This window comes from Peromyscus leucopus, chromosome 10 (genome assembly GCF_004664715.2).
Source record: "Peromyscus leucopus breed LL Stock chromosome 10, UCI_PerLeu_2.1, whole genome shotgun sequence".
Classification (NCBI taxonomy): Eukaryota; Metazoa; Chordata; class Mammalia; order Rodentia; family Cricetidae; genus Peromyscus; species Peromyscus leucopus.
In genome coordinates, this window is record NC_051071.1 from 72,505,994 (window position 1) to 72,531,237 (window position 25,244).

A 25,244-nucleotide genomic window follows, 5' to 3' on the forward strand; every position below is an offset into this window, starting at 1 on the left:
TGTTCTCAGACCCATCCAGAATTACCCTTTGCTAATTTAGGTGCTCAACAATCAGTGCCAATCAAGATTCACAACTTCAGATGAATGTGGTGGTGTATACCTTTGGTCCCAGCAGAGGCGGGCAGATCTCTGTGAGTTCCAGGCCAATTAAGCTACATAGTGAGACACTGTCTTAAAAGGGGAGAGGGGAGATTGATAAGCTCCCAAACTCTTTCCCTATATATGTATGTATATGTGTGTGTGTGTGTGTGTGTGTGTGTGTGTATAGTTACATTATAAAAATACTGTGAACATATAACCAGGAAAAGCTCTTACCAGCTAAAAGTAATTCTTTATACAATACTGAAAACGCTAAGTCTAGCAAATTAAATTATTAAACAGTGCTTCTTGTATAACTTCAGTAGCAGTGGTTTTATACCATTCTTTTCTGACCCAAATACTTCTGGAAATCATGTTCTGAAAGGCTCATTATGTCAATAATTCTTGGGTAAAAGGAGAAGGAAGAAATCCCATATGAGTGCCTATGGATATCGGAGATTATATTACTAGAATTTTCATTTTCTCTACTGAAAACACTTTTATTCTACTAGCATCAATAAAAACTGACTAGAAATAAGACTGTGACTAATAACTCATTCATGTATTCCACCTTGTTATTAAATTTAAAGCTGTTTATTCCAGTTATGTGTTGTAAACATAGTATGTGTGTACATACGTGTGTGTTTCTATGTGTGTGTACATACGCGCATGTGCGCGTGCATGCTTTTCAAGACAAGGTTTCTCTGTGTAACTCTGGCTGTCCTGGAATTCATTTGCTGATCAAGCTGATCTGAACACAGCAATTCGCCTGCTTCTACCTCCTGAGTGCTGGGTTTCAAGGCATGTGTCACCACGCCTGGCAACAGAATTATATTCAATGTCAATATCTTTTAAATCTATCAGAATGAATTGTGATGCACATGGTAATAAATGAATAAATAATAAGTGCCAGAAACTAAGAAGTGCTGGATGAGGACTGGACATTTCTATTCAGATTTGCTGACTTAAGCAGTACTAATAAGTAGATAATAAAGTAATTATTCACAGTAACAGAAAGATTTCACCAGGCTGTTGACAGATGAGTAAGACATTACCAAATAGATAACAGAAAGGACATGTGAGCATACACAGTACAGGGAGCTGTGAGAAGAAAGACCAAAGGGCTTTGAGACATCTAGGAGCAAGAGTAATGACTACCTCAGAAGGGACTTGTTTGTAAAAGACTTTAGTTGGATATGTTGCTAGTGCCACAAATATTTAGGGTTCTATAAAAGTTGAAAGAAGAAATCTCAAAAGCAGTGAGGATCTATTAGACAAATGTTAAATGTGGAAGTGACTTCACCCATTTGTATTTCATGTGAATGAGTAGAGAAAAATAATGGGGACTGGTCCGTACATTTGATCTATCTATAATACAGACTTCTACTTCAATAGTGCCAGGGCACAGTGGTGTTGGGAATACTGACAGGCCTAACTGGCTGATTAATGTTTAAGACAGATTAAACATTCAGATAATGTTGAACTTTTGAGTTTTGTAACACTTGGGGGCAATGGTTGTAGGAGACATCATTGGTTCTTGGTACATTAAGGATTAATTTTAGTCACAGACCAATAGACCAAAAGAACCTCATTGTTTGATGAACTAGGTTTTATTTTGTGTTTGCCTTTTTAAAAGGTAAAAAAGGCATAGGTAAGCAAATGTTTACTTAACAGAAATATTCCTGTCTAGGCCAGCTGAGATGACTCAGGGGGTTAAAAAAACATGCTGCCAAGTCTAAGGCCTTGAGTTCATTCACTCCTCCACCCCTCGTAAAAGGAGAGAACCAATTGCCCTCTGCTCTCCACACAAGCATCGTGGCATGTGCACACTTGAACCTGAGTGTGAGCTCACACACATGCATACACACTAAGTAAATGTCAAAAAATAGTTCTTTCTGTGTTTTTCTGGCAGCCTTCTTTCTCTCTCCTATAAAATTCTACAGCCACGACGAAGCCTGGTAGCACAAATCTTCATCCCAGCACTTTAGGAGCAGAAGCAGGTGGATCTCTGTGAATCTGAGACCAGCCTGGTCTACAGAGTAAAAGTTCAGGCCAGCCATGGCTACAAAATGAGACCTTGTTTTAAAACAAAAAACAAAAAGACTCTATAGATCCTATAGATTTTATATGTGTGTGTGTGCATGTGTGTGTGTGTTTGTGTGTTATATGTCCAGTAGAATCAATACAAGATTATTCAATAAAGTATTTTTCAATGAATACAGTTTAAGTCACGTATTTTAGAAATAAAGACAGCAATAAACCATAATAAAAGCTGAGAAAGTCGAATGTGTCCTTGGTGTCTCTAAAGCCCACAATGCCTGCACCTGTTCCTTTCATCCTTAGGAGATGATAATCTGCTGTTTATTTTGCTACCACAAATCTAAGCACATGAAGCTTGAAACGAGGTTGCCTTTTAAAAGTTGGTCTGTGCCTGATCTTTCTTACTTCACTGAAAGTAAAAGGGGGAAAGTGTGTGTGAGTGTGTGTGTGTGTGTGTGTGTGTGTGTGTGTGTGTGTGTGTCCTGTTGGTGGAAGGGTTGGTGGTTAAAAGCAAGTTGGGACTTCCTCTTTGAACAGTTGCCTTTCCTCTCACAAAACGGAGATTTCATTTTGTCTGAGGCTGGATAGAATTGAAAGCGAACCAAACACCAAAGCCACGGGAATGATGGCTAAGAAGCCCCCAAAACCAGCACCCCGCAGGATCTTCCAGGAGAGGTTAAAGATCACTGCTCTACCCCTGTACTTTGAAGGGTTTTTATTAGTCAAACGGTCTGATTACCAGGTAAGTCTGTAGATGAGAACTTTAAACCTGAAAGTTTTCACTTAACATAAAACTTACTTCTTAACAATGCGACGCGAAGAGACCTCCTTGCCTCTGTTTGGGTTATACCCTCTTCCTTGAGTGAGAAGAATGACTCTAATTTTGAATAGCTTAAATACAATGCACAGCATATATATGTATGTATATGTATGTATATACATATATATGCATGTATAGTAAGTTCTCTAATATTTATCCATAAGAGAAAAACTCAATGAAATTTCCAAAGGATTCTTCCAAACATCACATAAGATTTTGGTTTTTAAGATAATTTTTTTTATGATTTCTCAGCAATTAAGTACTATGCTTCAGTGGTGATGAATTACATAAAGATAAGATGATTTTAGGATGAATAATAACATACTCCTACTCTCAGTCATACTGAAATGTATAGCGATCAAATTGTAATAAATGGTGAACTTTGATAAAATTGTGAAAATTTGATATTTATTTAATATTGTTTCATTTCACATTCTGAAAATACTGTTCATGATACTGGCTTTAAAAGAGAGCATTTAGGGAGGTGTTACGAATAGTAAATACACTAATTTTGTTTTTTAAAATGTACCTTTACTCTAAGAAAATACAAAGTATTCTACATATTTTTAAATGTAAAATTTTAAATTATAGTCATCAAAAAGTATTGCTTTTAGAATTGCAAGTGTGGACAATGTAAGATTAATTAGAGAAGTAAACATGAAATTACATCACTGAAAAAGTAAAGAAGCCGTTGTTATAGGTAAAATATTATGAAATGTTAATATTGGCTAAAGCTAGCAAAGCTTTAAATGGTTACAGAAATAACAATAAGTTAACATATTGTATAAGATAACAATAAGTGTTCAATTGATGATAAGTCAATGCCTTAGAGAATTCATTAACATTCATGGAAAAAATTATGAATGTGAAAATACTGTAAGAGTATATTCATATTGTCTATACACATAGTAAAGACATTTGCCATTTGAAAGTCAGATTACAACTCTTGTTGTAAGTAGTAAACATTTGTCAGTAAATTTGCTAGCTATTTTGGAATTTTGTTATTGTTGTTGTTATTGATCGTACACAGTTCAGCTACATGGTTTTACTTCACCAAAGATGGGAACAGCTGAAAGTAAATTTCTAGTTGGTAATTTAAATTTGGTCATTCACTGACTGTCTTTCCAGAGTGTCTCTAATAATTGCGTCTGATACCAAGATCTTTCAGATGTTTAAACAAGGCATGTGTGGGTATGGTTAGCCGGGGGGGGGGGGGGGGGGGGGGGGGGGGGGGGGGGGGGGGGGGGGGGGGGGATGATGGGATCCACAATTTTAGACTATCAGTAAACTTGATGGTTTTTCCACATACACCTTGTGACCTTGTGAAAACTACTCCATCATCTCCCCTAGACTCAGTTTATTCAACTGCAAAGAAAAAAAAGGGGGGGTACTACTTGCCTAGCGTCATATATTATTATTTGCATTGTATTCTTTCTTATTTCTGGTATAAGTAAGTATGGTACTGAATCCATTTGTTTTTCAAGCAGCATTGTACAACTTTTATGCAACAAACATGAGAAGAGGCTAATCTTGGTAGCAGTTATGATTCCTTATCTCACTCCTACTCGGGTTTTTCTTAGAAGGCATGCTTTAAAACAGAATGAATTATAATCGACTATTTCTCCTAAGAGCTGGGGATATAGCTAAGTGGTAGGGCACTTATCTAAGATGTATCAGGCCCTGCGTTTGATTGGAGTACGGAAATGTAAATAATTGTGAAGTGTATACATGGAAAACTAATTTGTTTACCCATTTGAATTTATAGCCAAGCTCCTTTCTCTTGTGTGTTAAGTAGAAGAGGAACTGGAGAATGGCAACAATGTCAAAGTACATGGTGGTTTCAAAGATGAAAATGATAACTACATAGAACAACAACTTCACACTTAAGAGTAGATTCATTTTCTTCTGATTTACTTATTTGTTGGCTAACATACTGAAGTCAGTTTGAAGTCTATAAATGAAATTGCTCAAAGGGACACCGTAGTACTCACAAACGTAAATATAGAAGCCATGAGAGAAACACTAAAGGAAATAAGTGGGATTTCCCCACAACTGGCAGCAAATGCCAGGGAGCATTGAGAAGCAAGCTGAGCAGAGAACGTTACTGACCAGTCAGCTGTGGAGATAGCTCATGGCGTAAATGACATGGAGAAACTATGCAGAATGCTGAGTCCCTGCTGAAAACAAATCCAGAAAACTAAACTAGAGAAAACTGGGTTTAAGAATAAGATGTTCAATAAGGAAATTATTGGAAAAGAGGTCCTTATTACAAGGCTTATATTTTATTTTATTTTATTTTTATTCTTCTCTCATACATTACATTCAGCCCACAGTTTCCCCTCCCTCCCCTCCTCTTGTCTCTCCACCCCACCTCCCTGTTCCACCAGATCCACACCCCCTCTGTTTCCCCTCAGTAAAGAGCAGGCCTCCCAGTGACCTCAAACAAATGCAGCATAACAAGCCTCAAAAAGACCAGGCACATACCATCATATCAAGGAGAAAAACAGTACCACAAGCAGTTGTTGCAAGCTTTTGAACAGATCACTTTAAAAAGAAAGTATAGTGCCTCACCCCCAGGAATAATGCACCTATGCTTATTTTAATACAATTCAAAAAGGACCTGGAATTTCAGGTCAATAATCTATGAAAAGTATCTTTCAAGGGGAAAGGTATGGGAAGATTTACTTGAACTGTAGCATTAGGATTTTGGATTGACTAAGAAGAAGTATTCAATAATTAAAACACCAATACGGAGTGTATTGCAGCTTTTATAAATCAGAACTGGAACTTTAAATACAAGGAAGTTCAGGTAATAGTCCATTGTTATTTCCATGTGTGATGGGCACAGCTTTAAAGAATGTAACATGTCCTCTTAGCCTGAACATGATGGTGGGATCATCATACTGTATCAAAATGTCACTTCTCTGATGGCCCTCACATTTATGAAGCTTTTAGTATTACCTCAGTTGTATCCTGAAACACAATTCTTTATACCAAAATTTTATGATAGCATGCCTCTTCCAGGAAAACATTTAGGACACAGATATTCTCTATGACAATATGGACATATGCACTCCCTTTACAAATATTCTTTGTAAATTATTGAATATATGAGAAAATAATTAAGGAGAAATAGATTAATATAAGTAGATATTCTCTAAGTTTCCCAATAGATCCTCTTGCATGTTTTGGGTATGTGCACCTCATTTTGGAGAAGCATTATACAACATCCTTGGCTAGCCAAATGCCCTTGTTGTTAGAAAAAAGAGGAGCATTTTGCTGGGGGAGAAGGATAGAGAGAAAGTTAAATGGAAATTACAATGTTCTGAGTTACAATGGATTGTCTTATAACCTATTTTATCTAGCTACATTACCAAGAAAAAGTACTATGGAGGCAAGGGATTGGTCAAAGTCTATAAAGTGTACAATTCCTTTAAGTGTAATCTGTTTTCTCCTTTGTAAAATGGATGATTACTCTTTTGTATAAGTAAATGAATTTGTGGAACAAATGGAGGATATGACCGTGGATATATTTTATTGAGGTTTGACCGTGGGGGATATTATGCAAGGGTCTTAATGTCTTGTCACTCCGACTGTTAAAACAATTCTTTTGGATAGAAAGTTTGTGCATCTAGCAGATAGATATCTGTGGCTCATGGAAGTTTTGTTGAAAATTCCTCATCAATTGGAAAGTACGGATTTTATTGTGAGGCATATGACAAAATGTTGCCTCTCAAACTCAAATTCTAATTCCAATTGACAGTAGCTTCCAGATGTTAAAGGTGCCCTTTTAGGTAGACATTTCACCTTGAACTCAACAGTAAGTTTAGCGGACTTTCACAATCTTTTGAGTATAATAAGACAATGACCTTAAATTCTAACTACAAAGTCATCAATGGTTACAAAGCAAGGGATAAATTAGAAATCTCACTTCAGCACCTTTAGTCCAGAGATTTAATACAGATTAAAATGCAAGAAACTATGTGCAAAATGCACTCCATCCAGAGATATGGCCATCAAAATTAATTTTTAAAATATTTAAACATCTATACAAATAAAAATACATATCTAGAAAGATACTAATTATTTAGTATTAGTCAAGTTATACTGGGATCCATGTGGTCTTATTAGAAACTAATTCAGGTTTCTGATTTTCTACATACTAAACAGAAGCTACCTCTATCTTTGGGTTTGTGACTGTGGCTGAAGCTCATGGGTCGTACTGCTATTTCTAACCTTATTTTTCCTCCAACAACATTTGTACTCAAGTCAGTGCCTTTATATTTGGTTCGTATTCTATCCAATAACTTCTCCTTAATTGTGTCTGTCAATCTATAGGATTGCTCACCCTTTAACTCCTGTTTATGCCCTGGTGAATTCTACCCAATTAATATCATTCTTTTGTGTTGGGCCATCTCTGTAATTTTTCTCAGGAGCTCAAATAGATACCCACAAGTGCATACTGAGGAATCTTGATAATATTTGCCTTTTAAAAATGATGCTAGCTTTTTTTACTTCTGAAGACCAGTTAGGAAAATAAACAGAGTAGTAGAACAACTTCTAGTGTTTTCTCCAAGACTATCTTGGGTTAGACTTGATTTCAGAAGCTTCTTATCAGTTAAGCATCACTAATGGTTATGTTCCCTAAATGATGCACCTACATTTCAACTGCTTCTACAGCACTCTCCCTCATCGCTGTGCTAGATCCAAAAATACAGAATAGTTTTGACCTATTCCCTTCATTACAGAGGTTTACTGAAAGCTCTTCCCACCCCCAACCCAAAAAAGAGTATGGTAAACCAAATAAGCCAGCTCCTCAAACATAACTGTTTTTGATAATTCATTGCAGGTCAAGTCTGTGATAATTCAGTCTTTTTCAACAGTGTCGAAGACTACTCAGTACCAACAGTTTTACATAACTCCCAACTGATTGAGGGGCCAGTCCATATTAACAACTCCTGAAGTGAAATTTCTCCCTGAAGTTTCTAAAACATCTCCCAGTGTAAGAAAATAACTTACGGACCCAAGAGATGGCTCGGTGGCAAAGGGCACTTGCCATCAAGACTGCTTGACCTAGTTTGAGTGCAGAAACCCACATGGTAGGAGAGAATGACCTCCATCCACCAGGTTGTCCTCTGACCCCAACACGAGCGCTAAGGTATATACGTGCACACACACACACACACACACAGACACACACACACACACACACGCTAAAAGAAAGAAAGAAAGAAAGAAAGAAAGAAAGAAAGAAAGAAAGAAAGAAAGAAAGAAAGAAAGAGAGAGAGAGAAAGAAATGTTTTAAAATAATTAAACAGGGAACATTCAGGAGTGATTTTGTACAGGAATGACAATTTATTTGATTATTCTGTTCTTTAAGATAACCTGTCCTTCTCCTCCACAGTCTCATTGGAATATACCTACTTAGGCATATCTTTTGTTTGTTTGTTTGTTTTTGTTTTTTTTTTTGTTTTTGTTTTTCGAGACAGGGTTTCTCGAGACAGTGTAGCTTTGCACCTTTCCTGGAACTCGCTTTGGAGACCAGGCTGGCCTCGAACTCACAGAGATCCGCCTGGCTCTGCCTCCCGAGTGCTTGGATTAAAGGCGTGCGCCACCACCGCCCGGCTACTTAGGCATATCTTTAAACCATATCATCATTCTCTCAGATGACAATATAAATCACTAAATTAAAAAAAAAAAAAGCATTACTGGCTGGAGAGATGGCTCGGTGGTTAAGAGCGCCCCTGACTCCACCCACATGGTGGCTCATAACTGTTACTCCAGTTCTGGGGATCTGATGTCCTCTTCTGGCATTGAAGCACCAAACACACAGGGGGTACACAGACACACATGTGGGCAAAACACCCATACATATACTATTTGTTTATTTTGGGTTTTGTTTGATTGTTAGTTTGTTTTTGAGACGAGATCTCTCTGTGTAGCCCTGGTTGTCCTGGAACTCACTCAGTAGACCATGCAGTCCTGAAATTCAGAGATCCATCTGCCTCTGCCTCAAGAATGCTTCCACTAAATACATGCAACACCACCACCTGGCAACAAATATACAATTTTTAAAAAGCTTTACATGGGTAATGAAAAATGCAAAGTATCTGTCCACACCATAAATATCAAAGCAATGTGTTGTTTTGTTGTTGTTCAAGTGGTGAAGAATTGGTAACATTTGTTACATTCCAGCTCCTATGTTCTTCTCTGCATTATTATCACACCAAATCTTCAACAGCTTTATGAAGTAAGAGTAAATCTCTACTTCTGTGCTCTATCTCCCAACAGTGAACTGTCACACAGCATACATACACAATGATAACTGTTAGTTGGTGGTTCTAAAAACATTCACAACCACTGGATGGTCATGGAGCACACCTTTAATCCCAGCACTCATGAGGCAGAAGCAGGTAGCTCTCTTTGAGTTCAAATCCAGCCTGATCTATACAGAGTGAGTTCCAGGCCAGCCAGGACCACACAGAGAAATCCTGTCTTGAAAAGCAAAAAAAAAAAAAAAAAAAAAAAAAAAAAAAAAAATTCACAAACCAATAAGTCACCACTGCTATTTCCAAAATAAACAAATCACTATGTGTGGAGCCAGACCAACCCAAGATTTTCTTCAAGGCCCTGATTCAAGAAAAAAAAAAGGGAACTTTAATTCTGTGTCCTTGTCTAGGAATGGACTTGGCAAGACTGGTCTAGGGCTGGAGTCCATGCCTCAGAGGAGTCAATGTTGTAGTTTTTGGGGATACAACTCTTCCCTGTTGGCTGTGGTTATCAGGGTTTAGGCATCTGTGTCTAAGATACCCCATATTCTCTTTGCCAACCTTGTCTGTCTGATTTAGCTCTCTGCAGGCCTTGGCTGTTTTCCCTGTACAAATAGTATATAAGATGCCATACTTTTTAATAAACTTGCTTGGCATATGTCATCAGCTCATTCACAACCTCCTGGTTCCAGCTACTGCCTTTGTCTTCTTTACTTTTTATCTGCTCCATTTCTCATGCTCAGTCTTCCCTCTTGACACCTTGCCATGTAGGACCCTTATTTCTGCTGGTTTTCTTCATCCCTATATGAAGTTCCATGAGTGGCCAGTCCACTCTCTTCCCCCAACTTTAAATGTTTATGGTCTTCCTCTGTGATTTTTCTTCTCCTAAGTTTAAAACCAGACAGGCCCAGGAATTACATAACTAAGGATCTTACTTACTTTTATTACTGATAAAGTCTACCAATGTGTGGGTTTGGTAGTAGTGTGGGGCGTTTACCCACCACCCCCACAGCTTCCCAGAGTTTTCTTGAGTGCGATCAGCAGGAAATATTAGAAAGATTTATAGCGGAGAATCTTGTGGAGATAAACAGATAGAAAATAAAGGATAGCCTCGAGAGGGCCTGGAACCTATTCCAATGGGCCCCAACTGTCTCTGGCCCAGGGTTTTTATAGAGACACCAAGGGGGTGGAGCAAAAGACCTCCTCCCCCAGTACAGCCAAGTGCAGGCCATCTCAGACACCTGCACTCAGGCCCGTGGTCCTGATCATCCTCTATTCAGACCTGCTGGGTAAAGCCACAAGGAACCCCAGAACGGGCTCCCACATAGTAGGCCTAAAGAGCTACCGATCCATTCTAGAGTGAGCTACCTTGAGTCACTGACTCAGCTTGAAAAGCCCAAGCCTACACTTCTTAAAGGGCCTTTGCTACCTGGCAGGAAATGGAGCAGAACACCCACTCTCTCCAAGGAGCCAAGGCTGAGAGAAGGCCGGAAGGGGTGAGCTAAGCATCCTGCCTCCCAACCTCACCCGCTTGATATTCAGTCCTACTCAATCCAGAGATCAGTCATTCTAGAAGCATTCATTAGTGAAGACTAAATGGAGGAGCGTAAAAAAGTGGCAGAAGCCAAAAGAGGGCTATTGTCATGACAAGAAACATGGTGTCCTCTATGAACAGGAGGAAAGACATTGCTGGTGGGGTCAGAATAAAGGTTTGTTTGCTTACTAATCTACTTGACTCTAAGATGTGTCAGCCATTGGCACACATGGGGCATTTAGACTTCAGGAATCTCTTCCTCTGTTTTGTAATCGCCTTTTTGGAAAGATCTTTGGACTGACCCCTTAGTTGCATCCATAGGCCGATTACAGGTTGTAGTCAGCTCTCAGTTGTGGGTTCACTGGAGTGGAAAGACCACCTACCGTGGGCAAAGTACCTCATCCCACGTTCCAACTCTATGATTGGGGTAGATTGCTGTAGTAATACTATCATTTTATTTAAACTTGAACATATATACCCCTGAGATATAATTTTATCTTTTTTCCCCACAAATAAGGTGAATCTATTTATCTTTTGAATTTTGACCATGTCATGTAATGTGCCTAGGTAAATATGACAAATGCAGAAATTTATATTAATAATATGCTTGTTAAGGATAGAGAGATGGCTCAGTGGTTAAGAGGATTTACTACTCTTGCAGAGGAACTGGGATCATTTCCTAGCACCCATATGGTGGCTCACAACCACCTTTCACTCCAGATCCAGGAGATCAGCCCATCTTCCAGCCTCTGTGGGCTCCTGAACACATGACATAAATTCACACACACACATACACACACACACACACACACAGAGAGAGAGAGAGAGAGAGAGAGAGAGAGAGAGAGAGAGAGAGAGAGAGAGAGAAAGAGAGAGAGAGAGAGAGAGAGAGAGAGAGAGAGAGAGAGAGAGAGAGAGAGAGAGAATATTTAAAAATGAACAAGTATGCTTGCACATTGGGCCTTACTCTCTCTTATAGAAAATGCTTTGAATGTTTTGTTTTTAGCGATTTAATTTTAATTATGTGTATGTATGGTTATGCCCAACATGAATCCTGGAAACTGAGACATGTCTTCTTGAAGGACAGTAAGCATTTGTTGTTGTTGTTGTTGTTTTCTAGATAGGATTACTCATGTAGCCATGGCTGTCCTGGAACTCACTCCATAGATCAGGCTGGTCTCAAACTCAGAGATCTGCCTACCTCTGTCTCTGGAGTGCTGGGATTAAAGGCATGTGCCACCATCCAGCCAGTAAGCATTCTTACCCACTGTACTTCTCTCAAGTCCATTTCCTTAATGTTTATGAAAATATATGAATGAAGTTCAGGCATGGCGTAGTTGGGAGACAGAGGAAGGTAGATCTCTGTGAGTGCAAGGCCAGCCTGCAGTATGGTCTGTGTAGTGAGTCCCAGGACAGCCGTAGCTACATAGCAGGCCTTGTCTCAAAAAAAAAAAAAAAAAAGTGAATGAAGCCTCAGCTAACTGAAATGGGACTCTGACTAGGTTATTTAATTTTTTTACATTTAGAATGTTATGTGTATAGAACTCATGGTAATGTGAATGTGTTAATAATTAGATATTCACTTCACGGATGAAATTCTGTCTTCAAACTTCAACTGTGATGCATTAAGTCTTTTTTATTGTCAATTTTTTATATTACTTGATCTATGTCAAAAATAAATACTGCTCCACAAGCCCACACTGAAAGTCACACTCTCTGCTAAGTGCTTTAGCTGTTTTTACTCACTCATGCAGTCCTTTCATCTGCTCTAGAAGGCAGGTGTGTCCATGGCCTAAGGTGACCTCTTAAGCGACCCTGTCACTCATTTGAACTTCTGCTAGAGTTGACTAAAAAAACCTTAAATTAATGATAAGAATTTCAGAAATCATCTAGTTAAGCACAAGTCAAACATTATACTAAAATAAACTTGAACAGGATTTAATCAAGATAAACTACAGGGCTGAAGAAATGGCTCAGTGGTTAAGAGTACTAGCTGCTTTTCCAGAGGATTTGGTTCAATTCTCAGCGCCTAAATGGTATGGTTCACAACTGTCTGTAAGACAACTTCCAGGGGGTCCTGTGCCTTCTTCTGGCCTTCAAGGATGCCAGACACACATATGATGCTAATAAAATACATGCATGGGGTGAAAATGTTCATACATATAAAATAAAATAAATATATCTATTTTTTTTGTTTTTTTGAGACAGGGTTTCTCTGTGTAGCTTTGCACCTTTCCTGGAACTTACTCTGTAGCCCAGGCTGGCCTCGAACTCACAGAGATCCACCTGCCTCTGCCTCCCAAGCACTGGGATTAAAGGCATATATCTAATTTAAAAAAAAAAAACAATCAACTGCAAAATAAAGCATTAAAATGTGGATGAACTTTGTTTAAGAATGCCATATCATGATAACATGTACGGTAATGTAAAAGAATTTAGGGTCAGAAGATTCAGTGAATAGCCAGGTGTGATGGTACACACCTTTAATCCCAGAATTTGGGAGGCAGAGGCGGGCAGATCTCTGTAAGTTCAATGCCAACATGGTCTACTTAGCAAGTTCCAGTCCAGCCAGAGCTTTTTAGTAAGATCTTGCCTCAAAAAAAAAAAAAGAAAAAAAAAAGAAAAGAAAAGAAAAAAGAAAGAAAGGAAGAAAGGGTGTGTGTCTGTGTGTGTGTGTAAATGGCTCAGTGGTTGGTTAAGAGCACTTCCTGCTCTTCCAAAGGACCTGGGTTCAGTATCAAGCGCCCACATCAGGCAGTTTACAACCTTCTGTAACTCTAGTTCCAATGGATTCATCATCAGCTTCTGGCCTTCTTTGTCACTGCACACACATGCTCTCAAGAGCACACACACACACAAAATAAATAACTTTTAATATTAGGCAAAATGTGAAGGATAAAGAATAACTATATAGTATACAATTACAAAAGATAAAGCAGAAAATTAAAAAGTTGAATATGCACTTACAAAATGGTGTTTGTGATTTCTTTCCCACAGGAGTACAAACACTATTGGACAGAGTTAAGAGGAACCACACTCTTCTTTTATACCGACAAAAAAAGTACAATAGTAAGTAGCTTGACATGTTTACCTGGTCCAGCTTTTCAATAGACCATTGGTATGTAATCTATTATCCATTTTTTCCTATCACCCCAAAATAAAGGTGTTAAAAAATGTAACTCTGAGGGCCTACCAATTACAATGGGATCAGGGTGATAATTCCCTAAACAACTCAGAAGGTATTAATTCATATTTTTAACTTTTTGTTCTGATTTTCCTGACCAAGATAATAAAAACTTACCTTAAAAGTAGAAATTTTAGATTCTTGGGCATAAACTGCTTAATGCAAACGATAGCTCCCATTTCTTGCAAATCTCAGCACACTAGGGAATGCAATCATTATCTGAAAGGAACAAGATGATTCCCATAGCATCAGAACATACGATGTAGCAATTTAATTTTCCTAGACAAAAACATACCCTCTAATAGCAGACTCCTAAGAGCTATAGTATGAGAATAATGATGAAGTGATTCTTCAATTAATTCTTTGCAGACTAAGCTTTTTAGTGTATATTCCAACTTTCTAGTGGCACCAGGAAACCAAAAGCCCTGGCCTAAACTTGTGTGATTTACAGTAACCAAGTTCACTTATTACTTCAAGAGGCAGTGCAACTTGGTGTTTGGGATCCTGGCGTGCCCAGAAAGATTGCCTAGTTTTTTAATGCTGGCCCTATCGTTGTTAACTGGGATCTTGAGATAATTACCTAGCCTCTCTGTGACTCCTTGCATAAAAAGGAACATGGTAGAAAAACATATGACATCTCAAATTGGGCAGTTTAAAGAATGTTTAAGTTCTTATAAATATTCAAAGCAGTGGGCAGAATAGAAAGAAGTCACAAACAGTGCTCTGAAGCTAAAAATAGAGCTGTATCACCACATGAAGTGTGAAAGGAAAGAGTGGGAGAGCTTGTACTTAAGGGAAGCATGACATTTGATTGAGGGAGCAGCTAGACAGGGTGATAAACATCATCCTCACTCTGACCTCCCGCTGAAGGTCCCCAATGGTCCAACTCAACATGAAGTCAAATGGTATGGCAAACTCTGATGTCATTTACATCCTCCTGGTGCAGTGTTGGGAGGTCAAAGGATACAACTGAATCTGTGGGAGCAAATAACAAAGAAGCACACAAGAACTCTCCAATACTCCCATTTTTCAAATCTCTGTATTTAGGATGAAATTCATAGTCATCTATCTCATAAAGCTATAAAAATAATCAAATGAGCCGGGCGTTGGTGGCGCACGCCTTTAATCCCAGCACTCGGGAGGCAGAGCCAGGCGGATCTCTGTGAGTTCGAGGCCAGCCTGGGCTACCAAGTGAGCTCCAGGAAAGGCGCAAAGCTACACAGAGAAACCCTGTCTCAAAAAACCAAAAAAAAAAAAAAAAAAAAAAAAAAAAAATCAAATGAGATGGGGCAATAAAAGGACTTCAGTCAGTAGACTGAGCACAGTAAACACTCAGATTGTTTATATATATACTATTTAATTCCTACACAAACTCTGTAAATTTGCTTTATGGTTTTCTTCATTATGTCTGGTTTTTGATCAAGGCCTTCTGTGAAGGGCTGTCCTCTTAACTCATGATCCTCCTGCCTCAGTCTCCAGAGTGCTGAGATTGCAAGCATGCATACCACTGGCCACCACTTCATCCCTATTTATAAATGAAAACTGTCACGTTTAAGGATTAAGAAATTGTGCACAATCATGCTTACCTGGCAGGGTTGATACCATCATCAAGAAGGTGGTTTTCCAAGGGCAAGCCTTCTCCATTTTATTCGAGATTTGCTAATCCCTGAAATTTCCTCAAATGTGCCAAATGCGGGGAATTGACTGAATAATGTATTAGTGGAATACTGAGTTCACATTTTCCCCTAAAATAATTCCACACACACACACACACACACACACACACACACACACACACACACACACACACGCTTCTGAAATGGTACAAGATTATATAGCCATTAAAGGAGGGAGGGTAACCCAGGTGTGGCTTGTGAGCTGGTGGTCTTTTTTAGGGCACTGTGTCACAAAGAGGTCACAACAAAAGAGTTTTAAGGCTCTTTACAGCCTACAATCAAAACTAGAAGATATGACTTCCCTTTCTGTAATTGGTGTATCGGCACTGTCCGTTAAAACAAAACTCACTGAGTCTAATGTAGACAGTCCACCATACAAAGTTGTGTTTAAGTTCTGGTTTTGTACCCTTGTGTTTATCCTTCTATTTTAAATTTTTCTTTGTTCCTTGAAAATAAATAGGACAAACGAAGCTTAGCCTCAACCTCATCAATATGGAAATCGCTCTGGAAAACTATTTGACTGTTTTTATGCCCTACATTATCCAGGAAAGTTAAAAGGGATGCATAAGATATTATACTAGGCACAGCTGAGAAAAACTCAAGGGAGAGAAAAAGAAATGAAGAATGGGCTAATTTTTCAAAAAAAAAAAAAAAAAACCATAAAACCCCTATTACATGAGGTCTTTCTAATAGTAGAGGACAATGTTGGCCTTTTGTATACAGAACAATTGCTCAAGATGTTTTTGTTGTCCCTGAAAATCAGAAATTTCTTAATAGGTACTTATAGCCAGTGGCGTTTGATGAATGTGATGAAGGGTGACTTTCTAAAATAAAGTTTACATATGAAAACAGGTATATAAACTCACAAACATAACTTGTATAAAGATGTACAGCATTCATTTGAGACAATATCTAATATTGTTTACTATAACTTTTTTATTATAACAATAATCCTTTTTTGTATAGACATTTGATTCTATATGTATGAGCACAATACTTTACTTGATTTTTGTTACACAGTTCCTTTGATGAATTAGACATTATTTTTGAAAAAGTATTTTGCAACAGCCATCACCCATGGACAAGGAAGCAACTTTAGATATAATGAACTAGTGAAGTTTCTTCTGGGTTATTAACATTTTTTCTATTATTTTCTATAGTTTAGACAGAAGGCCAGAAAGTCAGTATACCTTGAGGCAAATTTGACCTATGAGTTGATTTTATATGGTCCCCGAACAAATCACTTTATCTTTATTTTTTTTTTTACATTTTCAAAAATCTATAAAGAGAAAGCAAAAACAGAAAAATGTGTAATGGAGAATTATACATACCCAGGGTATTTATTATTAGAACGGCTGCCTTTGGGAAAAGCAACAAGCCAATAACGTACACATTCATTTTTAAATTGTCTGCTAATTTCCATAGTGTGAACACTCCTGTCATGACTGATCCATCCTACCAAGGTTGAATGATAGCCTGGAGTATGAAGAAATGCAGAGCAGCACTGTTGCATGGTATTGATGCCACACAGAATAAAGACGCCAATAATGTTGAGAGCGTAGACAGTAAAATATTGCAATGTAATTAGAAAATAATGAAACTTGAATTTTTGATACTTCAATATAAAAGTTTATTTACTGGTATGTTAATAAAATTAAGTTTTAGTAATGACTATGTTAACCAAATGCAAAATTCTCAAAAATTTAATATGGTCTTTGCAAATTTTGATGGGTCAAGTCCAGCACACCACCACAAAATGCATTTTTCACATACTTTTTGGGGAAACTAGGTTATCATGCAAAACCCAAATGTGTTTAGAGACTATTATTTCCCTTCATGCTAGAACAAATTTATCTTACCCAGGAAGTAACTTAACTATGCTCTCCTTTATCTTTGCAGTATGTTGGCAAGTTAGACATAATCGACCTTGTATGCCTTACTGACCAAAATTCACCTGAAAAGAGTTGTGCAAAATTCACTCTTGTTTTGCCTAAAGAGGAAGTGCAACTGAAGGTGAGTGAGAAGCGGCAGTTTGTAGGGAGTAAAGCTTATAATAGCCTTTATCTTTTAACATCCAGTGGTTGGAATGAAGAGGAGTTACAAGAGGGGCCGAGTCTTAATATTTCACTAATATTGCCTGCCCTTTGCCAAGGACTACCGTGTTCTGAGTTACATTTTAGAAGAGCACATTCACTTGTTTAGTATCTAAGCACAATGAAATCTTAGACGTCTGTCCTCTGACGAAGTCAAACATCCCACCTGGTGTTTGTCAAGGTTGTCCCTGAATCAGCCTAGGGAGCTAAGAAAAATTGCCCAACGATGACACTCATAACACAGAGAACAACTTGGAATTGGTAAAGATAATATTGGAGAGGTTCCTAGAAAGTTGCTGGTTGACTTTGAGCATCGAGGTAGTTAGAATGAATCTGCATTTAAGCAAGCTCTCTGGAGAGCTCTTGGGCACTGAGGTGAAGAGTAAGGCAGAGTGAGGAGTCAGGCAGAGTGAGGAGTCAGACATCTGCTGAGGCAGACATTCGCTACTTTATGCACTAGCTGTGTGTCATAGGCCAGTCACTTAACTTCTTTTGTTTCTTGAATTATAATAAGTAAGTCTTTGCTCAAATGTAAAACTACCACTGTGGCCCACCTGGAACACGTCATCAAAATTGTAACCTTGTCTAACTAGCCTGTTGTGGTCCACTTGAGGATGACTCCATGGGCTCCTGTTTGAATGCTTGGTCCCTAGTTGGTGAACTTCCTGAAAAGGATAGAATGATTAGATGTGGCCTTGTTGGAGGAGGTGTGTCACTAAAGGTGGGCCTTGAAGTTTCAAAAGCCCACACCAGGGCCAGGTCCAACTCCCCCCACCCCCCACCCCTGTCTGTCTGCTTCCCGCCATGATGGTCATAATCCCTCTGAACCTATAAGTGAGTCCCCAGTTAAATGCTTTCTCTTTTATAAGAGTTGCCCTGGTCATGATGTCTCTACAGTAACAGAACAGGAACTAAGACAGCTGCCCTTTCAACCCATTATCAGTTTGTCTTACCTCTACACTTTATTTTTCCCGTTTGTTTCCTTCCAACAATATCAAATGCACTATTACATTATTTATTATCCTGTGCTATATTTCTTTCTTTCTTTCTTTCTTTCTTTCTTTCTTTCTTTCTTTCTTTCTTTCTTTCTTTCTTTCTTTCTTTCTTTCTTTCTTTCTTTCTTTCTTTCTTTCTCTCTCTCTCTCTCTCTCTCTCTCTCTCTCTCTCTCTCTCTCTCTCTTTCTTTCTTTCTTTCTTTCTTTTTTGTTTCAAGATAGCATTTCTCTGTGTAACAGCCCTGGCTATCTTAGAACTCATATATAGACCAGGCTGACCTCAAACTCAGAGCTCTTCCTGCCTCTGTCTCCCTAGTGCGGGGATTAAAAGCACGCACCACCATTGCCCAGCCCTTGCTATATTTCAAACTCCATGAGAACAAGGATTTTCGTTTTGTTCCCAATACCTACACTTAACAATACACAACATATATCTTTTAATTGAATGGATAAATAAAATGACATTAAAAATACATTTTGCTGAATTACCTTGAAGATTGCCAAAGGACAAAAACCACTTCATATAAAGGTCTTAAATTAGCTTTATAGTCTACTCAAGAACCAAGTGTGTTTTATTCTATAGAATAAAATATTCCAGTCAGCTGAAAAGAAGAAATTGATTTCATAGACAGGGAAAGCTAAAACAAATTTAAAATCAGTAATAAAGGTAATTGCTCATTTCAAATATTTCCATGGTAGGCAGATATAGGAAGACAAATGATAGAAAAATAACTAATTATCATTAGATTACTTCAGGTTACTTTTTTTGGAAACAGAGGGAACACATTGAAATTGGTCTCTATGGGAAATGTGGCTGTTGTGTTTCTTTCCTGATTTCTCAAGAAGGCCAGATAACACTTTAGTTTTGCTTTAGTGGTGTGGAACATTAGCACAAGTGGCTCCATTTTTATTTCTAGTGTGGACCGTGCAGGACCTCAGTACAGAAACCTAGAAACAGTGGCCACCTATGATATTTCTTAGACACAACTGAGCAGGTAATATCTGTGAAGCGCTTAGCACAGTAGCTAGCATTGTAAGTGTGCAAAAGAAATTGTCTGGTATTATTATTATTAGCAATCAAAGTAGTAGCCTTTGAAGCTAAGAATTGGATTTTTTTACATTGGTTTCCCCAAATTTCAAGCAAGCCAATGGAGAGAATAAGCATTAAGTCACATATTGTAGAAGTAAATTCACTAACATTTCATTTTTTTAAGTTAAGCATAAATTTGTACAATTGTACTTGTTTAATAAGCAAATAATTTAAAGGTATATATTTCAGTTTTGTTTTTGAAAGCTGTTTGTGTGTTCATATGGTCTTTGCGTGTAAATGTGTGTACATGTGTGCCATAGTGCATGTGATGCACAGTGAGTGTGTGGAGGTTCAAGGACAATCTTGGGTCTTCATCTTCTGCCTTATTTGTGACCGGGTATCTTTGTTGTCCAATGCTGGGCAATGCCAGGTTAGCTGGAGAGAGCTTCTGCTTCTAGAGATTTTCCTCTTCCTACCTCCTATCTTGCTGTAGGCACACTTTTATTATGTGTCTCACTGTGCCCAACTTTATGTGACTTCCGGGGATTTGAACTCAGGTCTAAACACTTGGTAACAAGTGCTTTATTCATTGAGCCACCCCACCCCCAATCATTTCTACTATTTAATTAAAAAAAGGGACTGAAATATTTCATGATAAACATATGTTAATAGTCCTAAGCAAAAGGAAAATGAATTATTATTTCTCCTTGCTGCTGATTTTATGTAGTTTAAACTTTTCAAATGTTCTTATTTAACAAAGTGCCTGAACAGAAGAATATGCATTTTTTTTGCCAGTCTTACTAGTTTTTTTCTCTTTTTTGCATCTATATGTGTGTGGTATATGTGCATGTGTGCACATTTATTTAGATGTGCGTGGATATACATGTGTGTGTAGGTGCACATGCATGTGTGTGTTTATATGTACAGGGTGGCCAGAAGTTAACAGCATGTATTTTTCTCATTCACTTCCATCTTACACATTGAGGCAACACCTCTCACATGGACCGGTAGCTTCTCAATTTGGCTGACCCAGCTAGTCAGCTTGCTCTAGAGATCCTCTGACTTTACCTCTCCGGCACAGAGATTACAGTTAGGCTGCCATGCCCACTTGTCATTTTACTTGGGTTCCAGAGGTCCAAACTCTGGTCTTCACACCTGGGTGACATACGCTTCCCCCAAAGAGCCATCTCCTCAGCCTGCAACCTTGTGAGCTTTTCATGGTGCACCTCTCTTGTCATCATGTGAAGTTCTTGTTACTTAATGTTAGTAGAGATCATTCACTAATTATGTATTTTCTGCTTTGCTTTTGTTTCCATCTTTAGACAGAAAACACAGAAAGTGGAGAAGAATGGAGGGGCTTCATTCTTACAGTAACAGAGGTAAGAAGGCCATCCCTTTCTTTTGTTGAACAAGGTCCCAATAGCCCAAACTGGCCTCAAACTTACGATCTGCCTGTCTCCACCTCCCGAGTGATGAGATTACCACGGTGAGTCACCATTCCCAGCAGAAGATCACTTCAACCTGTTGATTCATTTATTTACTAAATAGTCACTGTCATCACAATTGTGGACATTAAAGTGGCTGGGGATATAGAAACTAGAAAAGGCAGATAGAAATCCACGCTTTTGGGTCTGAACATTACATTTTTATCAGGTGGGTTGAGAAGCTAAAGACACCGAGTAAACACACAAGCCCATTTTATCTTGAGATAGCGGTTCTGAAGTGATGCAGGTGAGCAGGGATGAGGAAGATCTACTGTTTTCATTTTATCTTCACAGCTAAGCACTACCATCCTATCTTTTAACATGGAGGTGCTTTGTATATGCTGACATTTGTCATTTTCATAGTTTATTATAAAATAATCTCCAACATTTTTCTTTTAAATTTATAAAATGCTCTTCTTCACTGGTTTTGTGAATGAAATAGACAACACAAAAGAGAGAACCCATCCAAATGAAAATTCACCTTTAAACGTTTATTGTGTTCGTCTTAAAACAAAAGGATGCTTACCTGCTCAATGGCACCATCTTATCAGAGGCAAATAGTCAGACCCATTGCTTAGAGTCAACTACTGCGGCAAGATAAAGTACCATTAATTTGAATAAAGCCACAGCAGCAACTGTCTTTAAAAACATGAGATACTTCAATAACCAGCACCATGTTCTTTAAAACTTTTTGAGAAAATGAAAAGTTTCCAGGTTGGGCTCAAATGCCTGTTCCACACAAGTGAGTTTCTGAATAAAGTCTTTGCAGTCATAAAATAAGCTGGACTCTTTACCAAGACACTGGGTGCTGATTCTTCATATCACCCTTTTACAGGTAAAATGGGTGGAGGGTCAACTGCCAGATAGGGTGTCCCTCTGAGGCCTGAAAGGAGACTTTTAAACAGGTGAAGGACATACTCCTGGGGTTGGAGAAGAGACTGTTAGAATTGTGCTTCTTTCTACCCCTTTACAGAAAGGTCCCACAGGCTGCCATTGAGTGTCTATAAATACTCCAAGGGCACGTGGCTAGGTATAAACACTGAATGCACTGGAAAAGTCTTGGCACCCCTTCATGATACACTAATACTACTTGAAGTTTTGGCCATTTCATTTATATTTTTCCTTGATTAAAGACAGAAAGCAATGATTTTTAATTCAAACATTGACATAGGATATAAAATGCATTTCATACGAATTTTCACATTAAGACACTTGTTCTATTATTTTATACTCTATAAATATTTGGGACACAGTATCCAATCACTGCATGTGAATAAATCATTTGTAAAAATATTCCACTGTACTGACTCTTCCTCCAAGAACATAATGAGGCACTAGACTGGGGTATGCAAACAATTCAGTAGGACATATTTTGGGGAGTCAATCAAAAACGCACTTCTAGAAAAGGTAGTCCCAACAAAACTAACTAGAATGTAATATTTTTAGACCTTTAGTAGACGTGCACAAGTATCAGAGACTTCAGGAGACAGCGAGGTGACCTCATTCCTGAATCACAATCGCCTGACTAGTAATAGTGCTGTGGACTTTCATCTTTCTGAGCATATTTTCAGTTTTGTTATTGTTGTTTTTGTTGTTATTAAGTGCAAATAACGATATCTGTCTTGTAGGACTGTACTTTTGGTAACATTTGTATAGTGGTTGAGATACATACAACTGAAAATTCATGAGAAGTAACTAAAAGAGAAATATTAAAATAAAATAAGGGGTAATTGTTTTACTAGTTCCTCCTCATTGTTTTATTTATTTTGCTTTGGTTATTTGTGAGAATAATGGGATATGAACCTTTTTGGTTGTGCATCCCTATCAGTGAATCATCTAAATTTCATGCTTACAGATACACACAAATACAAACAACAATATGAATTAATGAAATATTAGCTAAGCATGAGACTAGGGTGAAGCCTTACTGGGTAAACTCCTTGCTTACAACCATAAGATTCTAAGTCGGGATCCCCAGCACTCACATAAAAGCCAGCATTTGTATCTCCAGTGCTGAGCAGGAAAACATAGGTGGATCCCTGGGGTTGCTGGACAGTTAATCTAGTCAAACTATACAAATGCTACTACTACTAATGTGGAGTACAATAGAGAAAGACATCTGATGCTGACCCAGGCCTTCTCATATGCATTTATGAGCAAACCTACTCCCGTACACATGCATACAAAACACACACACACACACACACAGAGAGAGAGAGAGAGAGAGAGAGAGAGAGAGAGAGAGAGAGAGAGAGAGCGAGCGCTAGGTTTCCTTGTTTTCTTTCCACACTCTCATGGATTCTCTGGTTTATCTCCTGATGAGTACTCCTCTGGTGGTCAAATTATAACCCAACATGGCTGCCCCAAATACAGTCTAGCTAATGTCACATTTAGAAAAATACTGCATCATACTTCCCCAGAAAGCACAGGTTGTTCCCAACTAAATTTGAGATGTGAATATGACTATATATGGATAATTAAATTCAAAACACATTTCTAGAAAAGGTAAACAACAAAACTAATATGTAGAGAAGTATCAAAATGCTAAAATAGGGGGCCCCCAGGCAAGGGGATTTGGATCCATCACTGGTGCATGGGTGGGCTTGTTGGAGCCCAGTGCCTAGGCTGTGACACCTTGCACAGCCTTGGTGCAGGGGGGAAGGGCTTGGACCTGCCTCAGCTGACTCTGAGGCAGGCTCTGCTGACTCCCTATGGGAAACCTTGACTTGTGAAATGTGGGAATGGGGGGTGGGTTGGGGGAGGAGAGGGTGGGGGGTAGGAAGAGGGTAGAGGAAGCAGATCTGTGGTTGGTATGTAAAATAAATAGAAAATTTCTTAATAGAAAAAAAAGACAGCAATGTAAACCTGCTGATCCTATGTTCATTTCAAACCCATGTTTGATAATAATGTATCTTCCTGGAGCTCCTAAGCATCTTGGGTATTGCTAAGCTAGTGAGTTAGAATAAAAAATGAAAGATTGCTTGCTACTTTGCTAGCAGTAAAAAGCATGTGTACTTTGCCCCGGGACCAAATCAAAACAGAAGACTTCAGTCAGTCATGGTGGTGGTGCACACCTTTAATCCCAGCACCTGGGAAGCAGAGGCATCTAGATCTCTGTAAGTTTGAGACCAAACTGGTGTACAGAGTGGGTTCTAGGACAGTCAGGGTTACACAGAGAGACCCCACAACAACAAACAACAAACAAAACAGAAGACTTCTTAGAAGAAGGCTCTACACTGCCTGCCGGTTCTAGTCGATAGAGGGGCAGCTCTAGGATGTCGACGTTAAATTGAAATCTTCTATTTACTCTTCTCTCCATTCATTTCTGACAAGTCCCTAAAACTCCTTAGGGCCAACAAGCTCGTCTTTACTGAAGCCAGAAGGCTACTTAGCTGTGGTTGTAGGTTGTCTGCTGTTCTGATTTCAGCTGTCGGTTCCTCAACACGTGTCGCTTCTACCTGGGCAAGTGATTAGACTACACGAAGTCTTAGAGAGAGAGAAGAAAAGAAGGCTTGAGACAGAACCGCCGCCAATTATGCCCGCAGAGAAAGAGAAGGAGCCAGTACAAGATGATGTGGTTGCACCGGACCCTATGCCCGCGTAAGTGCACGATCGCCTCATTTATTCATTTAGTTAAGACGAATTTCTAATCAGCAGGGAGCATGACCTGCTTGAACTTGCTACACAAGGGATACCAAATATCTTGGGGATAGATCGTGTGTCTCTAAGCACCTAGCACATTTCCTCTTCTATGTCAAGATCAGCATCACGAACTTTTGAACTAACCCTTACCACAGAGGAAATCCCCTTCTACCCACACATCTAGACTAAATATATATATCTTTCCTAAGCTCAAACCTGAATTAAAACTGCTATGAAGAAGGAAGGAAAAGGTGTGTGTGTGTGTGTGTGTGTGTGTGTGTGTGTGTGTGTGTGTGTGTCCCCATAATTGGATTATTTATCATCATTAATACCAAATCTTTTAAAAATCTTAGAATATTGTACTCAGTTGTTTGATCAGTGAGCATTGAACTTGACCTC

General features: G+C 38.6%; 1 protein-coding gene and 1 non-coding gene across 2 annotated transcripts in view; both read left to right on the forward strand.

The window, feature by feature from the left end:
- The first annotated feature begins 2,643 nt into the window (after positions 1-2,643).
- The window catches only part of Stap1 (signal transducing adaptor family member 1), a 41,080-nt gene continuing 18,479 nt past the window's right edge, over positions 2,644-25,244 (forward strand). Inside the window, exons 1-5 of the mRNA XM_028893132.2 lie at positions 2,644-2,860; positions 13,739-13,810; positions 17,501-17,614; positions 21,042-21,098; positions 24,631-24,803. Of these exons, the coding sequence (XP_028748965.1) occupies positions 2,741-2,860; positions 13,739-13,810; positions 17,501-17,614; positions 21,042-21,098; positions 24,631-24,803 (536 nt within the window). The 5' untranslated portion in view covers positions 2,644-2,740. The remainder of the gene's footprint in view (positions 2,861-13,738; positions 13,811-17,500; positions 17,615-21,041; positions 21,099-24,630; positions 24,804-25,244) is intronic.
- On the forward strand, positions 15,504-15,671 carry LOC114689865. The gene has a single exon (XR_003733985.1). It is a non-coding gene; the product is annotated as a U1 spliceosomal RNA (small nuclear RNA).